Below are 21,264 nucleotides of genomic sequence, written 5' to 3'. Positions count from 1 at the left end.
CACCCCCCCACCCCCGAGCCTCCCTCTAGCTCAGAGTTGAGTGCACAGTAGGTCACCAAGCCACACTGGCCAGTTTTGGTTGGTTGATTACCGTCCAATCTGTGTGAGGGCAAAGGGGGCAGAGTTCATGAGTAAAAAAACTTAAGCTTTCCAAGTTGCCTCACAGGACCATAATTCATTCCCCCTGGACAGATGCTATTCTTTGCTCTTTTTGGAGCTGTCTGGAGTTCCCCAGACCTGCCTGGTGTGGCACTGTGGGTTAATGCGCAGGACTGCAAGGTCAGTTTGAATGGCAAGGTCGATGGTTCAAACTTACCAGCCACTCCTCAGAAACCCTATACAATGTCACTTTGAGTTGGAACTGACTGACTAGATGGCACTTAACAACCACTGAAAGGTTGATGATTCAAACCCACCCAGAGGCACCTTGGAAGTAAGACCTAGTGATCTGCTTTCAAAAAGTTTCAGTCTTGAAAACCCTATGGAGTGAAGTTCTATGCTAAACACGTGAGGTTGAATGAACTGGAATGGACTCAATGCCAAATAACAACAACAATTTTGCACAAGTGGCTTGCACTGGATTGCTAGCCTAAAGGCCGGCAACTTGACCCCACCCCAGTGGTACCACAGGAGAAAAGTTGTGGTGATTTGCTTCCGTAAACATTCATGTTAAGTGCTGTCGAGTTGATTCAGACTCATAATGACCCTGTATAGGGTTTCCGAGGAACAGCTGGTGGGTTTGAACTGTTGACCTTGCTGTTAGCAGTCCAGTGTATATCCTACAGTGCCACACCAGGACTTCTATAAAGATTGTTGTTGTTGTTGTTATGTGCCGTGGAGTCAGTTCCGACTCATAGTGACCCTGTACACGGTTTCCGAGGCTGTAAATCTTTACAGGAGCAGAAAGCCACATCTTTCTCCCGCGGAACAGCTGGTAGTTTCGAACTGCTGATCCTGAGGTTCGCAGCCCGATTCATAACCACTATGCTACCAGAGCACCTTTCCATAAAAATTACAGCATAGAAAACCCTATGGAGCAGTTCTACTTTGTGATACATGGGGTTACCGGGAGCTGGAATCAACTTGACTGTAACTAACAACATCAATTTAGAAATATATTTTGGGGTTTTGAAAAATGACCTTGGGATTATATTTTCTAGATTCTTCAGGATACTGAGAAATGTAACTAAAAAACAAATCAGCAGATCGGGGAATTGTGAAGCAGTTGCAACCTGCCAATAAAATACCATGATGGAGTAGAGAAGAGAATGATTCAATCCAGGAATTCTGACTCTCTATGAATTTAGTCACCTTGAGAGATCACTGAAATAGTACAAAGACCATAAAGATTGTTGTTGTCCCTACTCTCGTTATGCATTTACTGAACATAGATAAATAAACAATGACCCAGACCAACCAAAACGTCAACCCATACCTGGAATGAACCTAAAAAGGAAGGCGTTGAACTTATGAGTTGATGGATTCTCTCCACTTGAGAAACTCAAGAAAGAGTATTAATTTCAAAGACCGAGTATATAAAAATGGAATTTGGATTAGATTTAGAGACTTTCCTTTGTCCTTGTTTAAACATATCTCTATTCCTACCAGGGCTATGTTTAGATATTTAAAATTTATGGAGTGTATTGAGTCAGACTTGGAGTTGGATTAGAGTCCAGTGGGTGTTATGTTAATCTGTATTTAAACTAGGGTGACCTTACATCCTGATTTGCCTGGGATGGTCCTGGTTTATACCTGTTGTCCCAGCAGAATTATTAATAGCATTTACTGTAGCTTCCAGATCATCCCAGTTTGAAAGATTAAATTATACAATCTTTGGCTCCTAAAAAAATTTGAGACTGTGCCATATTTTCTTATTTTTTGTTGTTGTTGTTTTATTATCCTGTATCATGTTTATTCTTTTTTTTTTATGTTTTATTGTGAATTATATGATCGTTTACATGAGAGAACCTCAGTTCCATATTCATTCCATCGTATATCTTTACATTGCCATGGTTCCAATCCCCTCCATGCCTAGTCTTCTGACCAAAGGGCATATCCTAGAAGCCCGTGCTCTACACTCCCCCCTTCCCCCTCAGTCTTCGGCCCACAGTTCCTTTCCCTCTCTGGATCCAAAGTCCCCAGCCGCTTCATCCCTCCCTGTCATTATCTCTGTGTCCATCTCAGGCATCCTGGGTTCTCTGGGTGGGGTCCCGTTCTGGGCTCTTATTCGTTGGTGGTCCCAGAGACCTCCGCTCCTAGACTGGAGAAATAGTCGCTCTCTTCCTTGCTACAGAACATCTATCCTTGCATTTCCAACACTCACAGTCCGTCTTCATAACCATTATTCACTACAGTGTCGCACGTTACCCATCTGTATTTCATTTCATCAGCTCCACCTAGACAAATTGGATAGTACTCACTGGTGATTCTGCCTTCCTCCATGCCACCTAGCTCTAGGTTCCCTCTTGAAGGCTTGTAAGCCAGTTACTTCTTGCCTTTGTATTTGGGTATCCAAAGTCCAAGTTGCCGCTCTATGTCTACTCTGCATATGGAGGGGGTGGGAATGTTTCTTGCTGTAAGGATTTATCGCCTCTTTTGTGTCACTGCATTCGTATGCATAGGTCAAGTTCATCAGCTTGGATCAGCTCAATCTTCTTTCCCCCTGCTCCCCCTTCTTTCTTCTCCTGGTTGAGCTCTGATCATCCAGTCATCCAGTCCTGGCCACGTGGGTGTCATCTGCAAGTGTGGGTGTTCTTGTGCACAAGCCCAGTCAGCCGGCAGCTCCATTCTCCACTTGAGTCCTCCGTGGCCACGTCACTGACTCTGGGCATACTTTCTTATTAATTGTTGCAACTTATTTTATACAGTTCCCGAGACCCTTCCTTCTTTCTTTGCCATTTTAAGCATCCTTTGAACTTTTGAAGGCGAGCCAATGGAAAGACAAAGAGAACCGCATCCACACAAATATCGTTATTGAATTCACACATTAACTCAATAACATGTGCCACTAATTGATAATGATTTTTTACATTGATCAGGTTGTATTTCAATTATACTAGGAATTCAATTGCATGATTAATGATTTAACGAATGATAACGGTTGAAAAGCACATACCTTCATAGCCAAAGAGAATTAATAACAAGAAGCCTTCTATCTTGCGTGACATTTTCCCCTTGTCCTGGTCTCAGCTCTTCTTGATTAAAATGGAGAGCTTCCCTAAGGAGCCGGGGATTAACTTGAGAGCTGGCCTCATTAAGCATCTTATTCCATTTTGTTCTTTGTGTTTGGGCTAAGCCCCATCGAGTTAACCCCCAGAGTTACCTGCCTCCACAAGGGGAAGTCTCAAAGAAAATACTAATTCACCAGAAGTTGGTTTAGCTAAGGAAGATACTGGTTTTATTTTATCTGTAAATGTAAGGGAATCAGTGGAGGGAAGTAGAAACTCGAATCAGGAGTCCCAGATTTTAGTCCTTTCTCTACTATCATCTTCTTGGGGGATGACCTTGAGTAATTTCCTGCCAGTGAACACTAACATTCTTGAATTCTATGAAAATGACATAGATTCTCCCTTTTGGAAGCAATTTAGCATTATGCTGGTACCTATTCACTCAATAACATACTAAATTTGGGAGAGGGAGGACAGTTACCCACAAAGATGTACATTGATGTGCTCCTTATAATAACAGAAGATTGGAAACTGGGACAACCTTAGATTAAGGAATTGGTTAATTATGAAAGACAGTTGACCACTTGAGAGCACAGATTCTCAGCCCCTCGCTACGTTACCTTGGGCAAGTTACTTAATGTTTCTTTACCTCAGTTTTTTTATCTGTAAAATTGGTGATAATAATTCCTACTTCTTAGAGTTATTTTGAGAATTATATGGGATGGTACATGTAAAGTGTTTACAACAGTACTTAATTAACATAATTGTTGTGAGTGTGTGCCTTAGAGTCAATTCTGACTCATAACAATCTTATATAAAAGGGTAGGACTGCCCCCCATGGTGTCGCCTAGGCTGATCTCTGGTGTGATGCTGTAAAACAAGCACTGAACTGGTAACCTCAAGGTCAGCAGTTCAAATACATCAGCCACTCTTGGAAGCCCTATATAGGGTTGCTATGAGTCAGAACCAACTTGATGGCACACAACAACAACAATAGCAACAATTTTACAAAAGCACCCTTCTGCTAAGCAAAAAAAGGTGGGTGGTTTGAACTCACCAGCCACTATGTAGAAGAAAGATGTGGCAGTCGGCGTCTGTAAATATTTATTGTTATTTTTGTTACATGCCATCGGGTTGGTTCTGAGTCACAGAGCCCTAATATAGAGTTTCCAAGGAGCATCTGGTGGGTTTGAACTACTGAATTTGTGGTTTGCAGAACATTGCTGATCCTACAGTGCCACACCAGGACCTTGAAACCCCTGCAGGGCAGTTCTACTTTGTCTGGTAACATGGCTGTGAGTCAGAATCAGCTCATTGGCAGTGTTATTGTAGTTGTTAAGTGCCGTCGAGTCAGTTCCCATTCATAGTGACCCTGTATAGAAATTTCCAGGAGCAGCTGGTTCATTTGAACCACCAACCTTGTGGTTCGCTGTCTAGTGCTTATCTTACAGTGCCACAGCGGGAGTCCAGTGGGTTTGGTTTTAATCTTTAGGAGAGCAAATCACCAAGTCTGTTCTCCCTTGAAACTGCTGGGTGGGTTTAACCTCTGACCTTTCAGCTAGCAGAAAGCGTTTTTGACATAATTATCTAATACAACTACAAAGCCATTGGATTCCAGGTGTGGCGCTGCAGGATAAAGCGCTGGATTGCAAGGTCGGCAGTTCAAACCCACTAACCACTCCTGGGAAACCCTGAGTCAGAACCGACTCAATGACTTTTAACAACAAATTACACAGCAATTAAGAATAAAGTTAGTGGAGTGATTGTAATAATATAGACAGTCATGTATTATATTAGAGTTAGAAAAGGATGAAAATGTATACTCTGTATGAGCCAACTATATGGACAAATGTAGAAAAAAAAAAGAGTTTGGATTTCTCCTTCCTCTTTGCCATCCATCCCACCCGACCCCTGGCCCAAACCTTCACACCCTACAGGCCCCCAAACACCTTTCCTTGATTCCTCTTGTTAAAGATTAAAAACCCAACATTAAAAATAATCATAACAAGGCCCCTTCAAATGAAACTTATCAAGTAAAGAGGAGTAAAAAGGAAATAGAAAAACGTTTCAAACAGCACTTACTGGATGTCTGCAAGTCTGACACTTGTTCTATTCTGTGTAATTAGATTCTTCATTAAGCAGACAAATGTCTATCCAACAAACCGAACTGCTAAATTGAAGTTGTCAAGGATTTAATTTTACTTGGATCCACAATCAACACCCATGAAAGGAGCAGTCAAGACTTAAGGCATTGGACAAGTCTGCTGCAAAACACCTCTTTACAAGGTGTTTTTGCAAAAAGCAAAGATGTCACCTTGAGGAGTAAGATGCATCTGATTCAAGCCACGGTATTTTCAGTTGCAAAAGCTGGAAATTTATTAAGGAAATTTAATAAGGAAGACGAAAGAAGAATTGATGGCTTTGAATTACGGTGTTTTTGAAGAATACGGGATGGACTGCCCGAAGAATGAACATATCTACCTTGGAAGAAGTACAGGTAGAATGCTACTTAGGAGAGAGAATGGCAAGACTTGATCTCACGTACTTGGAGTCGGTGGAGAAGATGCTTGGTAACCTAGAGGATCAGTATAAAAGAGGAAAACCTCAATGATATGTATTGACGCAGTGGCTGCAACAATGGGCTCAGAGCAACGATTGTGAGGATGGCACCGGACCAGTTCTGTAGTACATAGGGTCGTTGAGTTCTAACGAACAATATATTAAAAGAAGAAAAACGTAGGGTTTTTTTGTTTGTTTTCCGCTCAGTATTTTAGAGTTTAATGGAAAATGTGATAACCTTTAATAATTCAACTGCAATGAAAGCGATGCGCTCTCGCCATGCTTTAGTTGGAGGCTCTTGGGAACTGTCTTGTCCTGATTTGTCATCTCACCAGCGGCCAATTGTTACTGGTCTCTGGGGAAACTAGGAGTCGTGAGCCAGTAGACCTGGCAGATTTCTACCGTTATTTCGCAGGTCGGGCGATAGCAGCTGCGGCCTGGAGGAATCAGGGGAGAGGTTAGGTTATCTGTCATTTCGTTTCTGCAGTGAAAATGTACCAAAAAACAAAACAAAACAAAAAAGAGTAAGAATATTACTTTGGTTTTGGTCCTGTTCAAGATGGAAAAGTGACACTACCCTTCTGGTTCCACTGGGGCTCGAACCCAGGACCTTCTGCGTGTAAAGCAGACGTGATAACCACTACACTATGGAACCACTACGGGTACAGGCCTCTCAGTAGTCTACTCATGGTCATGCATCAGCCCTACGTCTGCGCCGTAGCCCCGCCCCTCTGTTGTAGCCCCGCCTCTCCGTCATAATCCCACCCTCGCCAAGGCTTGCCCCACTTCCCAGTGCCGCCTCTGAGGCGCGGTTACTATCGTTCCCGCCCCGGCTCCACCGTGAGGGGTGCCTCGCCCTCTTGCCGTCAGACCTGGGCGAGGCCTGGGCCTCAGGTTAGCCGAGTGCGCCGCTCCTGGTCACCTGCCCCCTAACTTTTCCCTTGGCCGCTGCGCGTTCGGGCGTTCCCCTCGGTTTTAAGAGACCCGCACTTTTCCCTCTCGGCCCCTGGCTCCTGAGTTTCACGGCCTGGCGACTTGCCCGAGTCAGACAGCCGACCGTCGCCTCTTTTGTCAGCATTGGAGCCGGGGGGCAAGGGCGTCGGTTGGAGGCCCAGGTTTCAGGCAGCGCGGGCTTTGGGCGCGGCCAGGGAAGTGCTTTTCTCCTCAGAGTTCATTTGTCAGGGTTTGAAAAGGCCTCGACTTAGCCGCCGGCCTGCACCGCCCCGACCTTTCCCCGAAGCCCCAGAGCGTGTGGCTGCCCCCTGTCGGCGGGAAGGGCTGGCAGCCTGGGGCTGTGAAGGCCGGTGGCGTGGACAGACCCAACACCAGATAAAGCTAGCCAAGGGGCCCCAAACAACGGGGCGACGCCCGACCCTGCTTCCTAAGTGAGGAAGAGTTCCCCCGGGGGCCTGGCGTCTGGGCTGCCGCCCTGAGTGTGTTGGGCCCCGGGCCTCTGGGTGGTTGGATTTTCGCCGTTACCCACCCTCCTCACGCGTGCAGCCCCACTTGGAACCAATGGGGGCACGCGTTGAAGGGCCTAGTTGGGCTTGGCCTGCAGCCTGCGGCCGTCCCCTTCGAAGGCTGACAGGGTGAAGGCGAGACCAGCCTTCCTGAGGGTCTGAAAGCCTCCGCGCGGCCCGCTCCTGTCTTCCGGGGAGAAGCAGGTGCGGGGCACGAGCGTCCGGGACGCCAGGCCTATCTTGGCTCCTGAGCTAGTCAGCTCCCCTCTGGGCCTCAGTGCCCTCGTGGGCGGAAGGCCTGGTTTGTACTGGGTGGGTGGGAGGATGGAGGGTGTCAGGTTCCATGTACTTGGGCCACAGAAACCGTTAGAGGCAGGTCTGCAGCGAATGCTTGGGCTTTCTAGTACCAGCTTTGCCGTGCCCTCAGTTAGCGCCCTGTGAGGTGATCCCCAGGCCTCCTAGTCGGCTGCTTTTCTGTTCCTGCATGTCAAGAGGCCCACAGGAACGCTTGAGCCAGGAGATGACCCTTCCCAGATGAGCCACCAACCAGAGGATGCCTTCCGCAGAGCTCAGTGGTTCGTGCTTGACCACAAGCTCAAGAACTCCATCCCACCTGTTTCCACCCCGTCAGCCCCAGGCTGCCAAGAACTGGACCTAAAATGAAGCTTGCTCACCAGTTGTGTCCTGGCTTGTGTCTCAAGGGATTGCTTTGCTTTCCCTCTAGCTCTCTACTGGCCATTGTCCTAAGGGGAGGGGAGAAGGGGCACGCCAGGCCTTGGGCAAGTTCTCACTCTCATTTCCATGTAGAAAAGAAACTGGGGGACGACTAGTGCCAGCAACATAGATTTCTGTCTTTAGTGAAAACTTTTCTTGGTTCTTTTCTCCTTTCTGACAAGGAGGGAGACTTTTGCTTTCCTCTCCACCCAATTTAGTTCTAATCTCTATTATTGGTAAAATAATAATATTGGTGGTTTCCTTTCGCACACACACACCTGTTCAATAGCCCTATGAGGCAGCCGTGGTAGCTATTACTATCTCCAGTTTTCAGCTGAAGAAACTGAATCCAGGGAGTGTGAAGGCCTTGCCTGAGACCATTCAGCTGGTGAGTGGCAGGGCTGGGCTCACACTCAGTCTTCTGATACTTAAGTGATGGTGGGTGGCCACAGTCCATAAAGGCAATAATGACATTGTTCCCCTAAGGGTGACTTTGATATGCTGTAATATTTTGTATGCATTCCAGTGAAGAAATGGATCCTTTTTCCCCCTTTATATTCGTCTTTTGTAATTTTTAAACAAAATCCTCAAAAACAGAAGCAAAGAACTTGCTGGAAACTACTGTGAATGACTGCCACCTTTTAAATCATCATTGTTAAGTGCTGTCGAGTCGATTCTGACCCATATCGACCCTGTATAGGATTTCCAAGGAGCAGCTGGTGAGCTTGAACCACTGATGTTGTAGTTCAAATGACTTTGCAGTCTGACGCTTAGCCCACAGCGCCACACCATAGGCACAGATAATACCTCAGATGGTCACAAGGTTGCCTGGCACTTCAGTCTGTTCTTTCAGATTTGTGGGGCCCATTACCTATAACCATCAGAATCACTATAAGAAAAATACAGAAACAAAGGAGTAAAATAACAAATGTAGACATCACGGTTGTTAAAGTGCTACTTTCTTAATGTTTGGCTTCACTGATGGAAGATTTCTGTGATGGTTAATTTTTTGTGTCATCTTACTTATGCTATGGTGGTAAAACACTAGTCTAGTTGCTGTTACGGTTACATGGGATTAAATCTATAATGTGGGCAAACCTCAATCAGTAAAGAACAAAAAGGGAATTTCCAAAGGGTGTGTTCTATTTCCAGATTATAGACATTTTGCTAGAACACTTATTCTTCACTCTTGTCACCTTACGTATGGATGTGGGGTCGAAAGGTTGGTTTGAACCACAAGATCAGTGGTTCAAACTCACCAGCCACTCCTTGGAAACCCTATCCAGGGTCACTATGAGTTGGAACTAAACTCCAAGGCACTTAACAACAACAACAGCCCCCCCACAATCGCATAAGCCCATATTGTTGTTAAGTGCCAACTCATAGCAACCCTGTATAGGGTTTCCTAGGAACAACTGGTGGATTGGAACCACGCCCCATACTTGGAAGTAAACCCATCAATCTGCACAACACCCTGTACTTAGAAGTAAATAAACCACTCTCTCTTTATACACACATACACACACACACACACACACACACGAGGGGGGCTTAAAAAAGTTCATGGACAATTCCATTATATTTTTATTCCATTCTTCCATGAATTTTTGGAGCCTCCTTGTATATATACACTCCTTTATCACTAGTTCTGTATATGTGTATAGTCTCTACATGTATATATTATGTGTATGTGTATTTTTATGTAAATAGTACACACATTAATGTTTTGTTTTTTCAAGTGGAGCAACCACCTCCCCTTAGTTTCCTATGCTTGCTATGCATATTCTAAGCATGTACATGTTATATGTGAAAAAATATATAAAAATGTATATTATGGTATATAGGTATGTGTGTCTATATATAAAATTACTGGTCTATTTATTTCTCTAGAGAACTCCAAGACAGTATTTCAACCTAAGAAACCTTAGCCTCAAACACAGCTCAGTTACGAAGTTTAGTTTATCTCATTTCCTTTAGAAGCTATTATACTCTGTCTTTTAATGAGTAGTTGAATACTTAGTAAGAAAAGTTAGCTATTACTCTAGTATGTCAGAACTCACTTTATCTCCCCCGTTTTACAGCTTGTCATGCTCAAAACTACCCTACTGTGATGGGCATTTGTGGCTTTGTGTACACTTACCTTTTCATAATACCTTACATCCCCTTTGTTGCTTCCTTGCATTTGTTGACAAAACTGCACCCTCTGTCAAATCCAATTCTCTCCCTACCCTATACATGAATATGGCCCAAGAAAAACACTCATCCAGGCTGAAATGTTCACTAGGATTGTAAGGGCTATTTGGAAAGGTTAGAAGTTTGCACCTACCAGCATTTCCACAGGAGAAAGATGTGGTAGTAGGCTTCCATAAAGATTGGTAGCCTCAGAAATCCTGTGGGGCACTCTTACTCTGTCTTATAGGGTTTCTGGAACCCTGGTGTGGTACTGTGGGCTAATGCGCTGGACTGCAAAGTTGCTTTGATCTATCTGCAAGATTACCAGCTGCTCCTCGGAAACCCTATACAGGGTTGCTGTGGGTTGGAACCAACTTGACAGCACTTACCAACAACAATAGGATTTCTGGGAGTCCTGGTATGGTGCTGTATGATAAGCATTTGACTATTAACCACGAGGTCAGTAGTTCAAACCCACCAGCTGCTCCTCGGAAACCTATACAGGGTTGCTATGAGTCAGAAACAACTCAAAGATACTTAACAACAATAACATAGGGTTTTTATGAGTTGGGATCAACTTAACGGCAATGGGTTTAGTTTTGGGAGAGACATTTTTGGCAGAAGGAGTTGATACGAGCACCTAATGGATTGAGGCTAGGGATGCTTTTACAGTGCACAGGACAGTCACCACAACAAAGATTTACCTTGTCCCCAATGTCGGTAGTGCCAAGGTTGAAACCCTGCTGTAGATGAATTGTCCATATTCTAACTTAAGTCCAGCCACTCTATTTGTGTACTAGATCTTCTCTAGAAAACTCAAATTAGAAAGATTTGTCTCTAGCTGCTTTCTCGGGTTCCGCTCCTCTTACTGACTCTTTTTTTTTTTTTTTTTAATTTATTATATAACTCAATTTTTATTAAATTCAAATAATGTCAAAATTAGAAAGACAGAAAACAGACTAATGGTTTGGGGATGACAATGGAGATTTAGTTCAAAGAGACATGAAAGAGTACTTTAAAAAAAAATGTTATTGTGAATCATGTGATAGTTTGCATGGGAGAACATTAGTTTTACATTCATCCTATCGTATATCGTTTCATTGCTATGGTTACAATCCCCTCCATGCATCATCAACCAACCAAAGGGTATACACTACAAGCCTGTCCCCAGGTCGTCAGCACACAGCCCCTCTCCCTATCTGTGTCTAAAGTCCCCAACTGCTCCGTCTCTCCACGTCATCATCTCTGCCTCCATCTCAGGCATCACTGCTTCTCTGGGTAGGGTCCTGCTCTTCGCTCTTCTCCCTTGATAGTTCCAGGGACCTCTGCTCCTAGACTGAAGAGTTAAATCACTCCCCTCCTTGCCACAAAATGTCTACCTTTATATTTACAACCCTCACAATCAGTCCTGATAACAATTATTCACTGTTGTATCACAAGAGACCTATCCGCATTACATTTCCTCAGCTGTTGCAAAAGACCTTTTTAAAGTGTTCAAGATAAAAGGTGTCACTTTGAAGACTAAAGTGGGCTTGACCCAAGTCATGGTATTTTTAATAGGCTTATATGCATGTGAAAGCTGTACACTGAATAAGGAAGGCCAGAGAAGAATTGATTCTTTTGAATTGTGTTGTTGACAAAGAATATTGCAGGTACCATGGATTGCCAGAAAAACAAACAAGTCTGTTTTGGAAGAAGTATAGTCAGAATGCTCCTTGGAAGCAAAGATGGTAAAACTTTGTCTCATGTACTTTGGACATGTCAGGAGAGACCAGTCCCTGGAAAAGACGTTATGCTTGGTAAAGCAGAAGGTCTGTGAAAAAGAGGAAGACCCTTAACGAGATGGACTGACACAGTGGCTGCAACAGTGGTCTCAAGCACAACAATTGTGAGGATGTTACAAAGTTTTGTTCTGTTGTGCATAGGGTTGCAAGGATTCGGAGCCAATTTAACAGCATCTAACAACAACAACTGGGTTTTTCTTATTTCAGATAACAACAACTTCTTTTTTTCAGTTATTCAGGCTCCAAACCTAAGAATCATACTTGAGTCTTAGCTTTTTCCAGTACTCCCAAATTAATCTTACTAGCCAATACCATTGGCTTCATTGTCAGTATTTATCTAGAATTTGATTACTTTCTACCATTTCCCCTGTTACCACCCTAATAAAAAATACCATCACTTTTTGCCTGTATTATTGCCTGATGCCTCCTGACTTCTGCCCTTTGTTCCCTCCAGGCTGTTTTCCACACAACAGCCAGAGTGATCCGTTAAAAATCTAAGTTAGAATTTATTGTGCGCTTACTATTTTTTAACATTTTCTCTGGAACAGAGGAAACAAATAATGCAAATATATTACATATTTTTAAGAACCAAAAAATCCACTTACTTACACACAACACATTAAGAGACTTAAATGTGTTTTTGCCTTAAACATTGACGGATAACTTCCCTCTTTGACCTATCACTAACAGCTGCTTTTTTTTTCTTTTTTTTTTTTAAATAAACCCTTTTAATGTAAGTTGTTGTTAAGTGCTGTTGAGTCAGTTCCAATTCATAGCAATCCTGCATAGGTTTTCCAAGGAGCAGCTGGTGGGTTTGAGCTGCTGAGCTTGTTGTTAGCAGTCCAGTGCTTATCCTACAATGCAACACTAAAACTTCTTTTCATGGGTAGCTTAAGTTAAATTAATTGAACATTTTTAGATATGTCAGTTTTGACTTTTTTGTTAAATTGAAGGGTCAATATAGAATAAGTAAATGACTAATTTGTTCAAGCAACTCATTAATGGTTTATTAGTGACAGAATAATTTAGATTAAAAATTTGCACCTGTCTTTTTTTTTTTTTTTTAAGCTTTTATTGTGTATTAAGTAAGTGAAGGCTTACAGGGCAGATCACCAGTTTTACATTCAACAAATCAGTGTAATTATTACAATCCCCTCCATGCTTAGACAACAGTATTACCTCTATTATCTTTTTTCTTTTTGATGTAGGCATACCACTTTGTAAATATATATTTGTTTAACTATCCAAAGGGCACACTTTGCAAGTCAACCTCCTGCCCACAGCACTGTTGCTCTGAAACTTGCACCTGTCTTAAATGTAGATTCTTCCCAAGTAACTTCACAGAACAAGCAATTGAAAGTGGTAAGCCCTAAATTTTTGTACTAGGGAGTTGAAGGACTTGGGGAAAACTTCAAATTACTTGGAATCTAAGTTAGATTTTGTCACTCTTGTGCTCAAACCCCTTCAGTGGTTCCTCATCTTGACTAGAATGAGAGCCTACAGTGGCCTGTAAGGTCCCTGCTCCATTACTGCTTTGATTATATATGAGGGGGCTTCAAAAAGTTTGTGGAAAATGGAATTGAAAGATAATGGATTTTTTTCCCCACAAACTTTTTCAGTCTCCTCATATATAGTCTTAAATCATTTTGCCTTTTCTTGTGTTCTACTCATCACTCTTGCCTCCTTGTTCTTCTTCAAACACACCCAGTCACTTCTCCCTCAGAACCTTTGTACTTGTTCTCTCAGCCTTGGATCCTCTTTTCCAGGTTTAGCGGATGACTTGCTTACTCATCTTGTTTAGATATTTGCCTAAATATCTTCCCAGTAAGGCCTTTCACATAATAACTCTTATTTAAAATTGCTATCTTACCTTTCCCTTCACCCTAGAAACTCAGTACCCCCTCCTCCTGCTTTATTTTTCTGGACAACACATCACCATCTAAGTTTCTAGATATTTATTTATTTATTTTGTTGATTGTCAGTTCCCTACAGTCCCCAACCAAAATGAAAGTTCCATGAGGGTATGGATTTTGTTTATTTTACTGCTATATATCCCATAGAGCCCAAATTATACCCAGAATATAGTAAATACTTAATAAATGTGTATTAAATCAGTTTATTTAGTATTGGGGGTAACTCAAGCCAGGTCAGTCAGTTCTAATGACAGCTAATCCTGGGACTTCCTGCAAGGAAACATTTGCTGCTTTTCACCCTGGACTTGAACTTGTGATAATACCGAGGCTGGAGGTTTTACCATCATTTGGATACTGCATAATATTAGATAGTACTCTTAGTATACTATAGAACTCTCTTGCTCCAAATAGTCACTCTTCTTCCCTATGGATGATTTTTGCATCTGGTAGGCTTGACCAAGTGACTTGCTTTGGCCAATAGAGGGGGCTTTAAAAAGTTCAAGAAAATGGAATGAAAAGAGAATGGAATTTTTTTCATGAACTTCTTTGAAAGCCCCCTCATGTAGGCAGTGATATGTATCACTTCCAAGCAAAAGCTTGAAGAACTAGCTTGTATTTCACTATTTTTATTTTCCCCCCTTTGCTATAAGAACAGCAGTGCCCCAGAGAGATCAATCTGAGTCTTGAGTGGAAGACCACATGTTAGAGAATGGAAACCAATCTGCAATGGTCACGTAACAGGAGTGAAAAACCTTTTTTATTGTAAGCCACTAGGATTTGGGACTATTTATTACTGTCTTGGTTATCTAGTGCTGCTATTACAGAAATATCACAGCTAGATGGCTTTAACAAACAGACATTTCCTCTCTTACAGTTTAGGAGGCTAGAAGTCTGAATTCCGGACACTAGCTCTAGGGGAGCTCTAGTAGCGTAGTGTTTATGAGTTGGGATGCTAACATCAAGGTCAGCAGTTTGAAACTTCCAGCTGTTCCGTGGGAGAAAGATGAGGTTTTCTGCTCCTGTAAAGATTTACAGCCTCAGAGACCCTATACAGGGTCGCTATGAGTCGAAATTGACTCCACAGCACATAACCACCCAGCTCTATGGGAAGCCTTTCTTTCCCTGTCAGGTCTGGGGGAAGATCCTTAGCATCAGTCTTCCCCTGAATCTAAGAGTTTCTCAGTGTGGGAACTCCAGGTCCAGAGGCTGTACTGCAACCCTGGGCTTTTCTTTCTTGGTGGTAAGAGGACCCCTACTCTCTTGTTTAATCCCTTTTATATCTCAAGATGCAGTCTAATCCTGTAGATTGCATCCTGCCTCGTTAACATCATTGGGGTTAGGATTTGCAACACATAGGATAATTGCATCAGATTACAAAATAGAAGATAATTACACAATACTATGAACAACATTGAGAAGTATGAGTATTCCAGAACACTTAATTGTACTTCAAAGAAATCTGTACCTAGACCAAGAAGCAGTTGTTCGAACAGAACATGGGAACACTGAATGTTTTAAAATTGGGAAAGGTGTGAGACAGGGTTGTATTCTTTCACCATACTTATTCAACCTGTATGCTGAGCAAATAATACGAGAAGCTGGGTTCTACGAAGAAAAACGTGGCATCAGGATTGGAGGAAGACTCATTAACAACCTGCAATATGCAGATGATACAACCTTGATCACTGAAAGTGAAGAGGACTTGAAACATTTACTTATTAAGATTGAAGAGCACAGTCTTCGATATGGATTGCATCTCAATGTCAAGAAAACAAAAATCCTCACCACTGGACCAATAAACAGCATTCTTATCAATGGAGAAAAGATTGAAGTTGTCAAGGACTTCATTCTTCTTAGATCAACTGTCAACACTCGCGGAAGCAGCAGTCAAGAGATCAGTCGACGTATTGCACTGGGAAAATCTGCTGCACAGGAACTTTTTAAAGTGTTGAAGAGCAGAGATGTCAGCTTGAGGACTAAGGTGCGCCTGACCCAGGCCATGGTGTTTTCAATAGCCTCATGGATGCGAAAGCTGGACAGTGAATAAGGAAGATCGTAGAAGAATTGATGCCTTTGAGTTGTGGTGTTGGAGGAGAATACTGAGAGTGCCATGGACTGCCAAAAGAACCAATAGATCTGTTTTGGAAGACGTGCAGCCAGAGTGCTCCTTGGAGGCCAGGATGGCTAAGCTTCGTCTCTCCTACTTTGGACATATTGTCCGGAGGAAACAATCGTTGGAGAAGGATGTCATGCTGTGTAAGGTGGAGGGTCAGAGAAAAAGAGGAAGACCTCTAATGAGATGGATTGGCCAGGTGGCATCATTGATGGACTCAAGTGTGGCAGTGGTGGTGAGGTTGGCCCAGGATTGGACATTGTTTCGTTCTGCTGTGCATGGGGTCACTATGAGTCGGTTCTGACTCAATGGCACCTGACAACAACAAGAATCATGGTCTAGCCAAATTGACATGTATTCTGGGAGAACACAATCCAATCCATAATAGTTACCAAAGCATAATATCATCTAAGCTGATTCACTATTCCTACTAGTTTATGAAGATCTTGAATTTAATAAACAATATTAGGTGGTTTCCGGAATATCAGGGAACACCTTGCTGACTCCAATGTCAGGAGCAATGCCTTTGCTCTTCCCACTTGCTGCTGGGGGACTGCTCTGTGTTCTACTTGAGTTCAGCTTTGGGAGGTGAGGACTGTTAAAAAGTAAAAAAAAAAAAAGTATATGATATATGACCCCATCTCAAGGAGCTTATAAAACATTAATTATCCCAAAGGACTAATTTATGTCAAGATGTCAGTGGATGACAATGGCATGATGCAATTCTTCTAATTTAGGATTTTAATTAGGGCCTTGTCTTCTCTCTCTTAAAGGAGAAACTCTAAAGAAGGAAGGTAGGTGGGATAGGGATCTGCAAAAGCCTGCCTGATAGTCAAGAAGGCCTCCTGTGGTATACCTCTCAAGACCAGCTATTTATAACTTCCCTAATCACCTATAGTCAGATTCAGTGAGATTAGATTTTATAGATAGCCACTCTAGAGAGAAATGGACCAGCTCAAAATACTTTGTCTCCCCCTCTTTTATTCATGTGTCTTGAGATGCTTGTATTTGCTAGTCACTCCCCTACTGCTCTTTAAAGGAGCACAGAACAATTTGGCTACTCCCCTTTCTTAAAGAACCCCACTTAAAGGGGAATGTCTGATAGCAGCATCCAGCCAATGCTAATGGGCGATGGAATGAAATTGGCTACTCTCTACTTCCACTACACTTCATACCTTATTTAGATTTCCAAGTAGACGCAACTGTACACAAGATAAGAGTCACCTGTAAGTAGCTGCTCACCAGAAGGTTGTCAGTTTAAAACACCAGCTGTTATGCAGGAGAAAGATGTAGCATTCTGCTTCCGTAAAGACTTAAAAAGCCTTGGAAATCCTATAGGGGCAGTTTTACTCTGTCCTGTAGGGCAGCTATAAGTCAGTATCAACTCACTGGCAGTGGGTTTGACTTTTTTGTTTGTTTGGAAACCCTATGGGGAAGTTCTACTCCATCCTATAAAGTTTCTATGAGTTGGAATCAACTCGATGGCAACAAGTTTAGTTTGGTTTGGTTTAGTAAGTGGCTCCCCTTAATCTTCTGGGAAGATTTCAAGAGTGGTATAGGTATTCCAGTGTCAGATTACCCAATAAACAAGGTAAGCACGGGCTTACTCATCTGTAGTGAACAATTTCCTATTTTTTCACCACATCAAAGATTCTGATTATAGGTATGGCTGACATTTGTCTCTCTCCCAGCCTACAGCACTTTCCTATAGAATCAAAGCTTCAAACATACAATTCTTGACAGAGATGGAGTACCCAGTAAACAAAGTAAGCATTGACTAACTTGAGCCTACTTACCAATCTGTACTGAACAGTTTAATATTTTCACTCATGTGAAACTGTTCACTACAGATTAGTAAGCAGAAGCAAACCCATGCTTACTTTGCTTATTGTGTAATCCACCCCAGTGTTAAACAAGAATCATGTGTTTTTGTTAGTAATTTTGAAGTATTTGTGATTCTTTTGATATAATTAGGGTATAGTCTGGAGACTATGTTTGAAATAAAACCAAAGCCAATTAGTAGGTTTTTAAACACAGTTAAAGACTGTCTGCAGGCTAGCAGCTTTCTTTTCCTAAATCCTGTTAAAATGTAGCAGGCTCTATTTTATACTGAATGAGCAGGCTGCCATGACAACTGTCTATGTAATATTATTTCAGTAATAATCAAAGATTTCCAGTGTCTGCTTCTGAGTCCAGTGCTCATTCTAAAATCCAGATGTGCATTTATTCTTAAACCATGTTCCTAGACATACTTACGAAAAGCAAACAAAACATTTTAAAGAAGTTGTGTTTTGCTTTCTTTTGAAAGAGAAATTTGAATGAATTCACACAATTGCAAATTGATTATTAGCTTTTTTTTTTTTTTTTTTTTTTTTTTTAAGGATGACTTGGGTAGAAATTGATGTTTTCTATCCACCATCAAGTCATTCCATGACTCACAGCTACCCCATATGTAAGAGTAGAATTGCTTCAAAGGGTTTTCTTGGCTGTAGTTTTTATGGAAGCCATTTACCAGACCTTTCTTTTGTGGAGCTGCTGGTGGATTTGAACCACCAACTTTTAAGTTACCAGCTGACTGCACACTACTTGCACCACCTACACTCTTGGGTTGCATGAAATAGATGCACTAGACCAAAGTTTGGATAATTTCCCTCTAGATGTAGTCTGTAAGTTAAAATTATTTTATTTTTCACCTAACAGTATCAGAAGGAATCTTGTGATTCCAAGTGACAGAAGATCCAACCCAAAGTAATTTAGCAAGATCAGTTTCAAACGACTCTGATTTGAAACTCCAAAGGTAAGATCTGATCAAGAGACTTCAGCTGTGATCAGGTCCACAGTTCCCTTTCCCTGCCCTTCTCTATGCATCAGGTCACCTGGACTGGCTCTCTTGGACAGCCTTCTCAGCCCCACATTGGGGAATGAAGAGTGTCTGTACCCCAGGGCTCTCTCTGGAAGTCTCAAGACTCACTCATATTGGCTGTGCTCACCCCTGAACATTCCCTTTGGTTCGAAGATGATGTTTTCACTGACTTTGGCTCAAGTTATTGGCCCATCCCTGCACAATCACAGTTGGCCTGGGGAAGTAGACTCTGCTAACTGGCCTAAGAGTGGAGTGTGATGTTAGTCCCATGCAAACCACTGGGCTTAAAGTTTTCCTTTTTGAAAAAGGAAAACGGATGCTATTACAAGGAGTTTAGGGAAATATGTTCTGGTCAGCTTGTTAGGGAACAAAACTGTGCAAATAATAGCTGACATTTTTTTAGTAGTAGCTATGAGCCAAGAAGTCCTGGTGTTAAGCACTTGGCTGTTAACTATATGGTCAGCAGTTCAAGCCCATCAGCCACTCTGTGGGAGAAAGATGTGGTAACTCTCTGGGGCTGTCTTATTCTGTCAGTTTGAACTGCATGGTTGGTGGTTCAAACTCACCAGCTACTCCTTGAAAACGCTATACAGGGTCACTATGAGTTGGAACAGATTTGACAGTACTTAACAAATAGCAACAGGCACTGTTCAAACTACTTTATAGGTGTATTGGTTAGAGAATGTGTCTGGCTGCATATGATAAGATAAATGAGATAGCAGGGCTTGGTAGTTTTTTTTTTAATCACATGGGGTGAAGCCAGGAAGTTGGCAACTTCAAATTGTCATTCATGTTTCAGGCTTCTCTTTTGATCTTTCTGTGTCACTGTTCTCAACATGAAGCTCTCTTCCTAATGCTCTGAAGATGGCTCTTCTAGGCTTGTGTTTTGATTCAAGGCAGAGAACTATGAGGGCCAAGAGGAAAAGGCTTATGCCAGCTGAGTCTGTTCCTTTCTTATCAGGAAAACAATAGCTTTCTTGCTCAGATCTCCTTGGCCCGAACTGTGTCACATGACCATCCCTAAATGCAAGGGGTCCTAGGAAATCAAATTTTGTTGGCTGAACACATTGCCAAACAAACAAAAACACCAAACCCCCTGCTTTCAAGTCTGTTTCTACTCATTGTGACTGTATAGGACAGAGTAGAACTGTCCCACAGGGTTTCCAAGGCCTGTGATCCTTAAGGAAGCAGACTGCCATATCTCTCATGGTTAGCAATCACTGTCCATCCATCTCTTTGGGGATCTTCTTCTTTTTTGTTGACCTTTCGATTAGCAACTGAGCACTTAAACACTGTGCCACCAGGGCTGTCAGTCCCATGCAAACCACCAGGCTTAAAGTAGGGAGATGGTTGATTTTAAAAAGGAAAACTAGGATGCTACTACAAGGAGCTTAGGAAAATATGTTCTGGTCAGGGCACGTTATATAGAACAAAATTGGGATTTTATTGATAAGAAAGAAAAGAAGAATGGATATTGATTAGGCACTTATCACTGACTGCCAGTGAGGTTTGCACAATTATTATTCCACTTAATAGACGATGAGAAGAGTGGAGAGTAGGAAAGGCACAGAGAGTAGTTCCAGAGGGGTGCCTTCATTTGCCCAGCTCACACATAGCTGTTAACTGGTAGAGTAGGACTATGAACCCAAGCAATCTGACTGGAGTCTAGTGCTGTCCCATTCCTCTCATATACAGTTTGACTCACAGGCCAGAGCACATCTCTTCTCCAAGATCTCCAAGATGGAGGTCCACTTGGGAAATGTCCACATCTCTTCTCCAAAGTTACAGGTCCACTTGGGACTTTTAATATTTGCCTAACACTTAAAGAGTTTACGAAGAATTTTCTATCTTTGTTATTCTATTTCAATATTATTACCCCATTTTTTAAAGAGCAAACTGAGGCTCAGAAGTTATGTAAATTGCCTAAGGTCCCCAGGTTGTAAGTGGCAGAGTTGATACTGAATATAAATGAGTTGTGTTCCTAAATCTGTCTTTAAGTCATTTTTGTATGTAAGTCAGAACAGTTAAGTACAGTTTACATCTAATGCCAGTTAGTTTAATGTTTGTCTTAGTATATAGTGTACCTTTCAATTAATAAAAAAAAATTAAAGAAACACATTCCAGATATGTGAAACCATCTTCAGCATAATACAGTAATAATAATAATAATGGTTTGCTACATGCATATAGTATTATCTGTTTGTTATGAACCATTATATGTATCTTAAATTTTTAATATCCAGGCAGTCCCCAAGTTGCAAATGTCCAGTGTCCAAATTTGAGGCACATAGAATGGTTCATAATAACAAACTGGTACTCCTTTGTGGCTCACATCAAAACATTGTCATTATTACTGTTATTGTTGTTAAGTGCTGAATACTAAGACAAACACTTGACTGACATTAGATATGAACTGTATCTTAACTGTTCTGATTTTCATAATTTGGGGACTTCCTGTAAAAGCTTTTATAGGAATTGGTTCGTAACTACACATGTCAGACATTTGTAACCTGGGGACT

At 42.0% G+C, this 21,264-nt stretch overlaps 1 protein-coding gene and 1 non-coding gene across 2 annotated transcripts in view; both read right to left on the bottom strand.

Annotated features, from left to right (window-relative positions):
• RS1 (retinoschisin 1) overlaps positions 1 to 3,167 on the bottom strand; it is a 35,811-nt gene extending 32,644 nt beyond the window's left edge. Inside the window, exon 1 of the mRNA XM_006835682.1 lies at positions 3,116 to 3,167. Coding sequence (XP_006835745.1) covers positions 3,116 to 3,167 — 52 coding nt within the window. The remainder of the gene's footprint in view (positions 1 to 3,115) is intronic.
• Positions 3,168 to 6,308: 3,141 nt separating this feature from the next.
• TRNAV-UAC lies at positions 6,309 to 6,381 on the bottom strand. Its single transcript has one exon. It is a non-coding gene; the product is annotated as a tRNA-Val (tRNA).
• Positions 6,382 to 21,264: the final 14,883 nt, after the last annotated feature.

The sequence above is a fragment of the Chrysochloris asiatica genome, unplaced genomic scaffold, assembly GCF_000296735.1.
Source record: "Chrysochloris asiatica unplaced genomic scaffold, ChrAsi1.0 scaffold00018, whole genome shotgun sequence".
NCBI lineage: Eukaryota > Metazoa > Chordata > Mammalia > Afrosoricida > Chrysochloridae > Chrysochloris > Chrysochloris asiatica.
This window is presented reverse-complemented; position numbering and strand designations above follow the sequence as displayed.